General features: G+C 32.4%; 2 protein-coding genes and 1 long non-coding RNA gene across 3 annotated transcripts; 2 read left to right on the top strand and 1 right to left on the bottom strand.

Annotated features, from left to right (window-relative positions):
* Positions 1-77: 77 nt before the first annotated feature.
* Positions 78-4,132, top strand: LOC125419114 (probable inactive receptor kinase At3g08680). Its single transcript, XM_048464338.2, has 2 exons — positions 78-3,025; positions 3,349-4,132. The coding sequence occupies exons 1-2, from the start codon at positions 2,548-2,550 to the stop codon at positions 3,942-3,944; spliced, it is 1,074 nt and encodes a 357-aa protein (XP_048320295.1). The 5' UTR covers positions 78-2,547; the 3' UTR covers positions 3,945-4,132.
* A 4,460-nt stretch (positions 4,133-8,592) lies between these two features.
* On the top strand, positions 8,593-9,504 carry LOC107429987 (subtilisin-like protease SBT2.5). Its single transcript, XM_016040771.4, has 3 exons — positions 8,593-8,758; positions 8,920-9,067; positions 9,217-9,504. The coding sequence occupies exons 1-3, from the start codon at positions 8,682-8,684 to the stop codon at positions 9,277-9,279; spliced, it is 288 nt and encodes a 95-aa protein (XP_015896257.3). The 5' UTR covers positions 8,593-8,681; the 3' UTR covers positions 9,280-9,504.
* A 2,111-nt stretch (positions 9,505-11,615) lies between these two features.
* LOC107429984 (uncharacterized) lies at positions 11,616-13,451 on the bottom strand. The gene is made up of 2 exons (XR_001582487.4): positions 12,071-13,451; positions 11,616-11,982 (listed from the first exon to the last, which is right to left on the bottom strand). It is a non-coding gene; the product is annotated as an uncharacterized LOC107429984 (long non-coding RNA).
* Between the last annotated feature and the right edge of the window lie 720 nt (positions 13,452-14,171).

Below are 14,171 nucleotides of genomic sequence, written 5' to 3'. Positions count from 1 at the left end.
TTGGCGGAGGCGGAGGTAAAAAGGGGCAGCGGGCAATGGGGATGACCAGCCACGTGAATGGAAGGCTGGTGGTGTGGGTGATATTGCGTGTTGGTCGGGGAGGGGCGGGGTCCACGTTGTGGAATTTTGAGCTCCCATTTCTTTCTTTTCTTTTTCTTCCACAACGTATAAGACGATTCTTTCGTCGTGTTGACTTTGGAAATCAGTGGATTAAAGCGGAATTACTATTTTGTCTACGCCAAATTTTACCAAAATGGGTCTCTCAATGTCGTTTCAACTCTACCGATGTCATGTTGGACGTTTGATCATTTTTTTTTTAATTGTTTTTTTTTATAAAGAAGAAAACGCGTTTTGAGTTCACCAGCTGTGCAGTGAAAGACCAAAGAAACGATAAATGATAATCTTTTAAATTATTAGATAATATTAATTATAGCGGTTGGTTGGGAAAACTTTACCCATTGAGATTAACATGGATGGTGTTTTTTGTTTTGTCAATCTATTCGTTTGTGTGTGTGTGTTTCATATTTGTATTTATGATATAAAATAAAACATAATTTCAAATTGAGTTGATTTTTTGTTTTTCCAAATTTATAATTATTTGAAGTGTTTAACAAATTATAATAGATATCATCTAACTCTAAAAAACATTTAAAATAATAAATTACACATAATTAGGTAAAAGAAAAGGAAAAAAAAAAAACTACAATTACATTACCAAAAACACCTTAAAAAAAAACTTTAAAAAATATAAAATATCATTTGATTTCTATTTATTAATAATTTAAGTATAAGTGCATACGGTAATATTTTGGCCCATAGACTATGCTAATGGCCCATCTAATGTCATTTATACCCAACAAAAAGTTGAGACCACTAACTATTGCCTATTAGACCAAAAACTTTTTAAGTTTTTTTTTCGTATTTTTTTTTAAATAAATTTAAAGAGTATCCAATAGTTAACTTGAGTTTACCTAATTACCTTTAATATAACCATTATTATACTATTATTTATTCTCTCCACAATTCTTTTTATTTGTTTTATAATTAGGTTTCAAAAGATTATGGGATTCCAATACATTCCCGATGATGGTTCTTTGAAAATTTTTAATGAGAATAAAGCATTTCCGATTAATGAAGAAGTGAACAGTTGATCATATATATATGAGTGAACTATTCATTGTATTACATCTTATATATGAAAATTGATTTGACCAATATAGTAAAATTGAAAGAGAAGAACATAATTTTTACCCCTTTTTTATGTTAAAAAACAGAGAGAGTAAGGGAAATTGAGATAGGAGTCACAAAAGTTAAGAGAGGAAAAAAAAAATTTAGAAACTAGAAAAAGAAAGAGAGAGACAAATAGAAAAGAAAAGCAGAAAGTGAAAGTTGAAAAAAAAAATAGCAATATTGGTTATCTTTAGTTGTGGGTTTTCTCTCTCTATATATTTTCTTTTCTTTTTAATTTTTGATTTCTTAAGATGTTTAGAAAATGGGTATTTAGATCCATCTAACCCTATATATGGCTAAGCTTCTAATGTTTAATATTTTTGTAACATATGGTTAATTTCCAATAAAGGCCCTCCCACATGGATATTTATGGGAACAAAAAAAAAAAAAAAACATAAAAACTCAAAACTTTATAACTTTCTCTCTTGGTAATCTTTAGTTGTGGGTTTTCACTCTCTATATATATATTTTTTCTTTTTAATTTTTGATTTCTTAAGATGTTTAGAAAATGGGTATTTAGATCCATATAACACTATATTTGGCTAAGCTTCTAATTTTTAGCATTTTTTTTTTTTTAACATATGCTTAATTTCCAATGAAGGCCCTCCCACATGGATATTTATGAAAAAAAAAAAACACATAAAAACTCAAAACTTTATAACTTTCTCCATAAATGAAGATTTTAGATTAAAAATTACATGGTCTTGAAACTACAAATGGCTTCCACATGGTGATATACCAATTGATAAAGTTTAACTTGACTACATTGAAAGTTTGGATTATAAGCTTTATTAATTACAATTTTGAGTTCTACAAATAATCATAATTAGATTTTTTTAGCCACCCAAATACTCAATAGAAGTTTGAGTGGGGACTAATATAAATGAATATTGCTTTGGTAATTTTTATAACTCTTGAATACAGCCATGCATTACTATTTTTGGGCCTATAATACTAATTTTGATGAATCCTCCATATTTATAGCCCACCAGCCAAGTGGACAAAATGGTTTGGTTTGCATGAAACATATGACAATACCGGAATCTAACTTGAGCGAATATACAAGAGAATGCCACGAAAGTTTCTCCAAAGCCTGAGGAACAGTAGGAATTATCAGGGATATTCCATGTTTGGTTTCTGAATCCCAAAAGCCCAAAGGGACAAAAACCATACCACCACCAACCTGGAAATCGTTAATAACAAGATGATATAATAGCATATTCCAAACTAAACAAATACAGCCGAAACCTTCTTCATTCCTCCATTTCCCAAACCACAACACCACAAAAAAACCACCCTCTCTCTGTTTCTGAAAACATGATGTCAAGAGCTCTCACAGTAAAGCCCAGAAAGAGCTTTCAATATGGATACGGCTGCAGCAAATCGGTGTCCATCAACGACTACGAGGAAGGCATCGTCGGGTTCATGAAAGATCTACCGTTGATTCACTGCGATCATCATGTTGGTAATAAGCGTGGGGTATGTTGTGGGGAAGCTGGAGCTGCTCACTTGACCTTGAGGGAGGTTTTGAGATCTTCAGTAGGAGTTATAGGTGAGAGCCGGCTTGGAATTACAGAGAAAGTGGTGCTTTCAGATGGAAGAGTCTGTGCCTTGAAAAGGTTTAGGAAACTGAGCGTTAGGAGGAGTGAGTTTGGGAAGAGGATACAAAGGTTGGCTATGGTGAGCCATAAGTGCAAATATCTTGTGCCTGTTACAGCTTATCTTTATGCCAAGAGGATTAAGTTTATTCTATGCGATTACTATCCCATGGGAAGTCTCGCTGACTTGCTTTCAGGTAACTAATTTTTATTTAAGTGTATAAAAGTCGACTTTCTATAAGTTTTGAGCTTTTGATTTTGGGGGGAAAAAAAAAAAAAAGGTTCTTTAATATGGTATCAGAGCCTAATTCTAGATTTTAATAATCCTTACTACTCTAGATTCAATCCTTATTACTCATGCAAAGGAAGGATGTTAAAGTGTATAAAACTCCACCTTTGAAAAAGTGATAATTAAACAAATTTCCATCTAACCAAAAAAAAATAAAATATTTTTATGAACTTAAAAAATAAACGGTTCTTTTTTTTTTTTTTTTTTTTCTCGTTTTTGGTTCTTATCAAGGTTGTAGGGAATATGGTCACTCGGCATTGGATTGGGAACAAAGGCTGAAAATAATTCTTCACATAGCGAAAGCGATATCATTCATACATAGACAAACACCGGCACAAGAAAAAAACATGCAAATGAACGTGCATGGGAATATAAAAGCTTCCAACATCATGATAAATACAGATTTCTCAGCCTGCTTAGCGGATTATGGTCTAGCTCAGTTGGCTGAGCGAGTTGAAGTTTCGAAGGCATGGCAGTGGAAGCCGATCTACTCGGAGGATTTGTCTCAGAAATGCGACATTTACAATTTTGGGTTGATTTTGTTGGATATATTGGCAGGGCCTGAGGCTTTGGTTATGATCAACTACATAGCAGAGACTAAGGAAATGATCAAAGAAGGAAGTGTAGAGTTTTTTGAGTTTCCATTGAGTGGAGAGACACAAAAAAGGCAAGCTTTGCAGGTTTTGGACATTGCACTGGAATGTACCGATGGAAAACCAGAGGCTAGACCTTCAATGGAACAAGTGGTTTTATGTCTTGGAGATTTTGTAGCAAGGGATATAAATTGCTGCATTAATAATAATGTCAAAATTATGTCAAACAAATAATCGTGTATATGTAAGGGGAAACGGCTCGTTTTTCTGTATGCTATAGCTTACCAATTGTTTTTAAGTTATGGACCTAATAATAGTGGTATCTGTGTTTCCTTTTTTGTGGGGCAAATTATAATTATAAGTTATAAATGCATGTACATAAACCATGTATGTTTATCAATGGTATATTCAATAATACTTGCAATTCGGTCATCCTATGAAATTTTCCCTTTTTATTTTCGTTGTGGACAGAGGCATAATATCTTCCTTTCGATATGTAATATATACAATGTACCTGTATGTATATATTTACACACACACAAACACGGACAAATTTCTGCTTGCTTTGATCTAGGCTAGGCGAAATTAATTGATAAAATATTATAGTTTTTTGGAATAAAAATACATCATGACCAATTAGCTCTTTAGAATGGTTGCATGGTATTTTAACTACTATGGTTTACATAGCAGAGGATTAATCACCGTTGAAATATAATTAAGTTGGAGAACAAATTGGATAAGAAAATTGGTAACCATATTACATAATAATATTTTTTATTTGATGACGGACATTCATATGTATGCAGAAGAAATATGATGTATATAAATATAAACATCAGCATCTATTTATATGTCTTATAGTTGCAAAAAGCTGAATACTCAAGTCTCTGAAGAAGACACAGATTGGTCGGGTCGGAATAAAAGAGATAAGTGGACAACTGTTTATGGTCGTAAAAATGCAGAGATGCTGTCTCATTCAAAACAATACAATATATACACTACAAGAATTGATGAAAGGGATTATCCTTATTGTTCTCTTGTTTTTGTTATGTAAGTAAAATCCACCATATGAGTCCTTTGAGGGAAGACAACAATATTTTTAATTATCTTTCGATTTTTTTTTTTTTGGGGGTAAAATTACCTTTTGATTTCACATTTTATAATACCCATATATATATATATATATATATATGTATATACAAGCACCCCCATCGTAATGTCGGCATACCCGATCAGTTATATGTATCTGATTGGCTATGGTAGTCAAACTATGTAATCCAATTATATGAAATCTAACATATATATAATTAGTGAATTATATGTAATTGATTAGATATGTTATCTTAATTTGGACTTGTCTGCATATTTTAGCAAAATTATACATATACAAAGGAAACTTTACTTTTATACCCATGATATTTTATCTTAAATATTTTATGTAGAAAAATGCCTCGTTATGGTTAATGGGTATTATACAAAATTTTATATACAATATCACATGTGGATAGATGTTTTCAAAAATAATTCTCCACAAAAAAACAATTCAGATAAAAAAAAAATACTGAATAATAGAATTTCAAATGTGTAAGTATATATATATATATATACACATATAAAATGATATAATACATAATTTATAAAAAAGATTTGTGAGGGATAGCCATCTACAAATATTAAACCACAAAAATTATACAAATTTAATAATTATAAATGATGTCCTAAATCTTCTACTACACTCAAACCATATATGTATATATTCTTCAATTTAAAAGAATCTAAAAAAAAACCTAAAGTTTTTCAGCTAACTTATCATCAATACCCATCGATAATATCCCACTAGGATATATATATTTTGAAATTAATTTTTTTTACAAAAATACAGTAAATTAAACAGCTGGTCTGCCTGGCTAGCTATAGCTAGTGAGCATCTTTCAGAGCAAAAAAGAAATAAGCAGGACACGTTTAATAGAATCCTTTCAAGTGATGTCCATATAGCTCCTTTTGGGTTTTACTATTATTTTTGAATTTTTATTCTCAAAATGTTCAACTTTTTAAGAAATGCATACAAAATTAACTTTTTATCTTCGAAATAAGATAACGTCCAATTAAGCAACCTAATAGACCTGGAAAAATGCTTTCCTAGATGTAAATTTTTTTCATATGAACTATATCTTTCACATTTAGAATAATAATTACAATATTGAACCATATATACATATTGTGGTGTATTTTAAAATGAGAATTCCTAAGTGTAAAATTTGGTATGGCAATAAATAAACATATATCTCAATGGGAATTGGGAGATTTTTTATTCTAGAATTCCATCTCATTTTGAAAAGCAGTATTATTTTTTTTATTTAATTGTTTTTATTTCTTTTGGTAACGTTTTCAATGGTTGATCAATTGAAGTTGCGGTGTAGTTATTATAAATATATATATATATATATATAGAAAAAAGAATCTAACAAGAGAGCCATCCAACAATCCTCACGTGTGGGTCAGTGGACCAAGAGAAGAAAGTCTAGTGACCTGGTCTTTCAGAAATAGGAGAGAGAGAGAGAGGACCACCACGTGAGTGGCAGGTGTCAGTATTTAGCAAAATGCACCTGTACTCTTCTCTTTGTAATTTGTATAAGATTTGAGAGAGATAGAGAGAGAGTTTGTTTGAGTTTAATTTTGTAAAAGACATTGAAATGGTCAAGCTTTACAGCTTTCCAGACTCCATAAGGGAAAAAATAAGAGGCTGTGCTGTGGATCTGAGCCTCTAATTTTGAGAGGGGAGAGGAATCCCAGAAAATTAAAGGAAGAAGGTCCCCCGCTCTAACATCTCTATTGCTTTGACAACTGGATTTTTCTTCTTCTTCTTCTTCTTTTTTTTTTTTTTTTTTTTTTTTTTTTCAAAGATTTTGGTGACCAACTCTCCACCCTTCCATTTCTGCACCAGGTCACCTGCTCTCTGCTCTCCTCACGTGCATCATATTCTATATACACTTCGAATCTTTGATTCATTCACCCTCTACAAATTAATGCCTAGTCTAATATATCTATAATTATATATTGTATAATATATGAACTTGTATAATTAATTAACATGGAACTTAATTAACCGTATGTCCTGCCTTCGAATCTCTTACTCTTTTATGACTTTTCAAACTTCAAACGGATCTACTCTTTTAAATAATTCAAATCCCATTTTATGAAAGATGGCTATGACTTGCCCGTTCACATTAGGAATAATTAATACGTACACATTTGCATGATTGTTTCTTTCATTAATTCTGTAATATTCATGTTAATAAAATTAATCACTTAATAAGAGTCCTTTTTTTATTAATGTAAATTGCATGTTTTTTGATAAATACAAAGTACCTAGTGAAGTACTACATTAGAAGAAGAAAACAGATTAAAAAAATGGTACCTATCTATGCTACATAGCTAGTTAAAATTACTATTTTAACTGGCTAGTAATTTTAATAGCTTCATAGAGATCACCTATCGAGTCAAAAAGGGTTGTTGAAAGAACATCCCGAAAGATCACAACAGTTGAGTCAAAAGGGCAATCATAAAAAGCAACAACCAGCATGTTTTTCACCTTACTGAGTTTTCCTTCCGCTTTACATTGATTCAAAGTGTGCTTAAAACAAACTCAAAAGTAATATATTGGTTGAAAAATAGACTTAATTAGAAGGAAGCATTAGAGAAGTCTAATTAAGCATCGATCATTTTAAATTTGAATTAGTCTATAAAAAAATATTGAACATTTTGTTGGAAAAAGTAGCTATATAGATGAATTGCTGGGTTTATATATCAATGACTACGAAAACCAAGGCAATATTTGTTTCCAAAATGGCTTTCATACATATTTGACTGAAAATGTGAAGTGGTAACCATGTGGATATGTGGTGGAGATAAAAGTATTGTTTGACTTTAATTTTTATTACTTTAATCCAATTCTGAATTGCATCTTTGACTTTCAAGTCACTTTTCTCTTACATTATCTCAAAAAGACTGCCTGCGAAGAATATATTATTTTGTTCAAAAATAAAAAAACAAAAGAAGAAGAATATATTATTTTGCTCTGCTGATTTTCTTCATGCGTTTAGTAGAATCAGGATTATTATTTTATAGAATATATCGAAAGAGAGATGAGAATCTTATAGTCCAATTTGCTCATGAACATGCATGGACTGTATAATATATATATTAATTTCATGTGCTCGTTACAGGCTATATAGTTAATTATTTATTTGGTAGATCCACGGTTACAATTAATATGATTGGATTAACAAATGTTCTGCAAAAAAATTATATACACTTGATAAGGTTGATTTTTCTGCCCAAAGCGTGTGGTTTACAATTTTTTATTTTTTTATCATTTGCCTTCATAAACAGTATTAATAGGTGAGAAAACTTCAAAGTATGTGAACAATTGTATATTCCTAAAATAGCTAGCCGTATAAAAGCGCTAGTTTTCCTTTTTAATTTATTTTTCATTTTTTATAAGTCTTCTAGCTAGGCTAATTGTATAGGTCGCCTTAGCTGTTTAGGATTGAAATTTTTTTTTTTTTCTTTTTGGTGGTAACAATTGAATTTCTTTTCTTAATTTCATATATAGCCAAAAAATGAAAGTTACATGTATAAATTAATTACCATTTTCTAGTGTGAAAAGAGAAACTTATCAGGCGGAAACAGAGGCAGGCAAAAAACACAAATTTCTTAATATACAATTAATTTGTGTTTTAGTAATACATTGTGTTTTTTTATTTTATTTTATTTTATTTTTTTGGTTGTAAAAAAAACCAGAAATATTGTGGGCCTCCCAGAGCTGGCCTTTGGTCATGGAGTCATGGGGTGTTTCATGTGTATAAATAAGCATCAGTCCTCGAGACCATTGCATATATGCAAGTTCGTCAATAACCCTAGCTACTTGGAAAAAATAACAAACTAGCATTTTTGAGAAAATTTGGCACAATGGCAAGTACAAAAACCGAGTCATACTTTGTTTTCATGAACTATGATCCCGAATATGAACGCCTTCGAGCTGATCGGTTAGTCTATTATATATCTGTATGTTCAATCATTTTCTTATACTATAATATATAATTATTAGCCATTCTTTATTTATTTATTTATTTTTGTAACTTGATGATCGTGGAAAATATATAGATGCCTGATGATCTCTAACGACAACAGTGATGTTTGGTTACAGGACAAAAAAAGGGACAAATGAGCTTGATTTGTACATGAGCCGGAAACATGATGAGCTACTGGCAACCACTTTGGAGCCTGGAAGCTACAAGAAGACATCGTCTCTGGTCATTGTTGATGGGTTTTCTGTTGAAATCACTGAGGACCAGGTGAATTTTTTATTTTTTATTTTTTTTTTTCAGATTTTGTTGTGCTGCACTATATCATCAACTTACTTTAACCTTCTCTTCTGATTTCTGTATATGATTATTTTTTTGGTCCAGAAACTCATTGTGGTCTTTTTGTTTGTTCTTATAAGGCCAATGTGCTTAGATCTGCAAAAGGAGTTAGAGTGGTGGAGAAAAATCAAGAGCTTGCTTAGTTTATATAAAACCAGAGAGAAAGTACTTGATCATAGATGGATAATTTGGTGTATTAATTTTTCCCTTTAGTTTTGGGTTACTATTGCTTTATGGGTTATTTTTAATGCTGGTGAAGTCAAGGAAGATTTGTGTATTGGAAAAAAATGGATCAGTCGGTGAATTAATGTTATTTTAAATATCAGTTTAATTAAGAATTATTATCTAGTTTACAAATGAGTTTTGGATTTGGTCCTCTATATATTCTCAAACTCTCTCTCTCTCTCTCTCCAATTCTTTGATGTCATTAAAGCCCCCCCCCCCCCCCCCCCCCCCCCACAACCCAAAAAGTAGGGATAATTAACAGGGTATATTGAACTGACCAACCCTGCAATGCCATGTGAGTACTGAATAGATATTAAGTCTGCCATTCCTTTTTTTTTTTTTTTTTGGGTGAATAGCCTGCCATTCATCTGAGAGTTCCATAAGCTTGTCATATTTGTACCACACACTTTCATCTTGGATCCATTAATAATGACAATCTCACTTTTCTTAAAAAAAACCATTTCATTTCAAATATTGTATGTTGTTTTCTTCATTTTTCTGTCAAGATTTTCATCTTCTTATTAAAAAGATAACGGAAAAACCAAATCTTTATTAAATTTCTCTTCTCCATCTTTTCTTTCATTTGGGACGACATAAGTATATTGATATTTTTTTATCTATGTAGTCAGCTTAGCGGCAATCAACAAAGAGCTAGAGTTCAAATTCTTCATCTCCAATATATTATTTTATGCAAATTCGGTACAAAATGTGTTTTGGACTGAAATGAATTATAGTGAAACAACATAGGAAAGCGTAAAAAGGTTCAAAAGTCAGTTTAATCTTCATGTGAAATGTATTACATTTTTGAGGGGTGGTAAAAATGAAGCTGTATATTCTTTGAGTGGGGTTAACAAATGGGACCCTTTTGTTTTATGGGATTATGGCAGTTTCTATGTGGTGCTATCCTATAACTTGCAAATGACCATTAATAGCCTAGGCCCCACAAACACATGCATAAGAACAACACAACAATAAAGCTAGGGTGATAGATAAAAGGAGACTGATTCCTTCTACAATTTGTTTAATAGGGGTAGGAGAGGGAAGGGCATGCAGGGATTTGATACATTTCATGGACAGTCTCTCCCAACACTTCTATCCAGTTAAGGTAACTTCCAAGCACGGCCAATATTCTTGAAGCTCTTCCATTTCTCAAAAAAGTTGAGTGAAAAGAGAGAGGCAATCTGACATTGTGGGTCATGTTCGTCCTCCGTCCTCACATGCAATGCAAAAAACTTGTTACCACCATTCACTCTCTCTATCTCTGTGTCCCACAGACTAATATATTTTATTCTCTCCTTCCACCATGAATGAAATTAAACTTCCCAATTCACAAAATCTCTATTCTTGGGAAAATTAACCATGCCCTGATATCCATTTTTTTACACATTATTACCCCGAACATGATATCCAATGTTAGGCTTCATGGGTTGATTTGTGTATTAGTTTTGAACTAATCACAGATGAATTAAACAAGAGTATTAAAACTAAAGTAAGAAAATGGGCTAGGAAAAACAAAACAGAAACCGTGTTTTCTTTTGGGTTAAATAACAAGGAGCATCCATTATAAGCATTTTGGTGCCTAACATAAGGCAAATGCCCACGTCCTAGTACTATTTATAGGATGCTGCCGCCCAATATAATTTGGGACCGTAACATCCAGAAGAAAACAAAATTATGCAAATTAAGATCTATAATTATATAAAGAACATAGGAGTTAAGGACCAATGAGTGAGTGGTCTGAGAGAAAACACAGTCCTGGTGGTCGGATGAGATAGAAATATAAGAAAATGACAAACATTAAGAAAGGGCTATGCAGCTGGAAAGCCGGATGTTATAAAGGGCATTCATCTGTACTCTCACTATCTTTGATTCAGTTGTTTGATTCTTTTGCTTGCTTTGTTTTTTTACAGAGTGAGAGAAAATTTATAAAATAGAACAGAATGGTTTGGCTGAATCATGTGCATATAAATTGTACGATATTACATGAAAGCAGAATATGCCATTTTAACATACGGTGAAGAAGTATAGTTATCCCCTGGACACAAACCAAGATATATCAAATTTCATTAAGGAAGAGAAAGTTTCTCCAAAAGTTCATTTTATGGGGCCAAACCCACTGGTTTGGATCGGTTTTCTTCTCCATCTCTTTGTGAAAAATCAAGTTCTTGAGAATTTATCAAGCATACCAATGGAGCCAAAGGTGTTTTTTTCCCCCTTTGATTCTCGTAGAATTCTTAAGCTTTTTGAAAAAAAAAAAAAAAAAAAGAAAAAAAAGAAAAGGTTTTTATGCATTTTCAACACAATATTTTTTCCAATGGCACACTTTATGGACCAAAAGATATATACTAGTGTCAATCCTATCTTCAATTGTCATCAGTTTGCTAGTTTTCCAATACCAACCACCATCACCATCACCAAAGGAGACAAAAATTAGTGTATACTGCTAGCTAGCTAGTTAGCTAGCTATTTTGAAAATTGCTATATAAAAAAATAGCAACTTGGTACTTTTGAAAAGTATGAAAAAACTTGAAAATTAACAGTAGTTTCCTATATGTTATAGCAGAAACCACTTTCAAATCCTGCTCATGCACTGTACTCTTCCGCTTATAAACTGAGAACCACTACAAAATTAAATTAAGTATTAATTCATCATTTAATAACTAATCCAAGACATAAATAAATACATAAAACATGTAAGTTTATACATACCCGAGCTGCTAGAGCAGTAATTATTAATCATCATCCTCTCCCCCATAAATCTTCAATCCAACCTGTGCCTCTTGAGCTTGAAATTTATCGAGACACCTTTTGTTCGCTCTTCCCAAAGCTTCGAGCTCGTCACCATCTCTTGCCATGGTAGCTAGAAGCCCTTGAGGGAGAGCGAGCAACAAAAATGCCTTGGGAGTACCGTATATACCTTGCTAAACAATATCTTCAATGCTAATTGATCAGCCTCTGAGCTTAATTTGAGTAATATCGAGACACCTTTTGTTCACTCTCCCACAATAAGGCCCCAGGCTAACAATGTTTGGCATTGGTATTTAGCTTGAAGCCTTTGAGGGAGAGTGAGCAATAAAAATGCCTTGGACTTCAATACACACACATGTGTATATGTTCTTCAGTGCAAATTGATCAGCCGATTGAGCTTGATGAGTAATATAATCAAGACACCTTTTGTCCACTCTTCCTCCGGGCTTCGAGCTTATATACAATGTCTGGCATTGTTATCTAGCTAGAAGCCCTTGAGGGAGAGTGAGCAACAAAAATGCCTTGGACTCCAACATATATATACATACAAACATGTACATATATTTATATACTTGATCATCTAATCAATACGAATGTTATTGGTAATCGATCGGCCTTTGAGCTGGATGATAATATCAAGACACCTTTTGTTCGCTCTCCAACAAGGCTTCGAGTTTACAATGTCTGCCATTGCTATCTAGCTAGAAGCCGTTGAGGGAGAGTGAGCAACAGACAAATGCCTTGGACTTAGATGCATCTATATATGCATCTATATATAGATTGGTGGGCAAGCAAAGCAAAGTTTGTTCGTTCCCCCCCAAGAGCTCCTAAGCAACAATCCATAGGTTCCCACCATTAGGGAAAAAAAAATATGAAAAAGATCCTTTTGGATTGCCCAAGTGAGAAGCCCTTGAGAGAGACGAGCAACCAATGCCTTGAAACTGCTACTTAAAGATTCAACTTCTTGCTTATTGGTTTTTGCCCTATTCGATGAAGAATTGGATTGGCTCCCAAACCCTGTTTTTATAGGCTGCAAAATTAACAATACATGGTTGCCAACAAATAATGGTGAAGAGACATTTTTGGCCATTTGGTGGGGTCACCATATCTTTGGCACTTGATGTTTAGTGGCAAAACCAGATCTTCTTGCTTCCTAAGAGGGTTTCTAACACTGTACAAGGGTAGTGATCAGAAATGCCCAAAAACTTTGAAAACGAACAAATCTTTTTTTTTTTTTTTTTTTAATCAGAATGCAAAGTCAACTTAAAAATATTTGGGAATTGTTCTTAGATTTATACTTTATCTGAAATATAGTGGATGATTTTTGGAAAATTCAGTCCAATCAATTTTGGGAACCTTAAAGTTAATATGGAGCACCAAACCAGCTGATAAATGACGACTACTTCCAGAAACCGAAAAAGAAAAGTTGGCCCTTAGGAAGCTCGACAGGGCGACAATCTTTTCTTTAAATAAAGAATAAAGCAGCTTGGTTATAGAACTTAGGCATCTTTACCTTATCTTTAAAGGCATATTAAGGTCAATGGGGCAATACAAAATATATAATATATATTCTATTTGACATTCTTCTATCCCTATCCTTTTTTTTTTTTTTTAATTTTTTTAATTTTTATGCTTTTTTTATCTCTATAGGCTATAGCCAATGGAATATCTTCAAATTAGATAATAGGGTTCCTTAAATCGTTCACATGGGTTTCCTCAAAAACATTTAACTTGTGCATAAACTTTTCAGTGTTACAAATAGCCAGCCAGTGGCCTACCATGAAGTGGGACAAAAACGTTATGATCACAAAACTGGCTGAAAACAGAGTCGATCATTGTTTTCATGGGACACGTTGCGGACCAAATTTCATCTGTTACATTGCATGCAGCGAAATGGTCATTAGATTCTTCATATCTGTCAAAAAGTGAAAGGAAAAAAAAAAAAAATGCTATTCTTAATAAGGATGCATATAACATTATTTGATGTGGTTGATTATATATATATATATATATATATATGAAATTTATTAATGTCGTGTAAAGTTCGTATCATTAAGGATGA

This window comes from Ziziphus jujuba, chromosome 6 (assembly GCF_031755915.1).
Source record: "Ziziphus jujuba cultivar Dongzao chromosome 6, ASM3175591v1".
Lineage (NCBI taxonomy): Eukaryota > Viridiplantae > Streptophyta > Magnoliopsida > Rosales > Rhamnaceae > Ziziphus > Ziziphus jujuba.
Note: the sequence above shows the minus strand (reverse complement) of the source record. Positions and strands in the feature narration are given on the sequence as shown.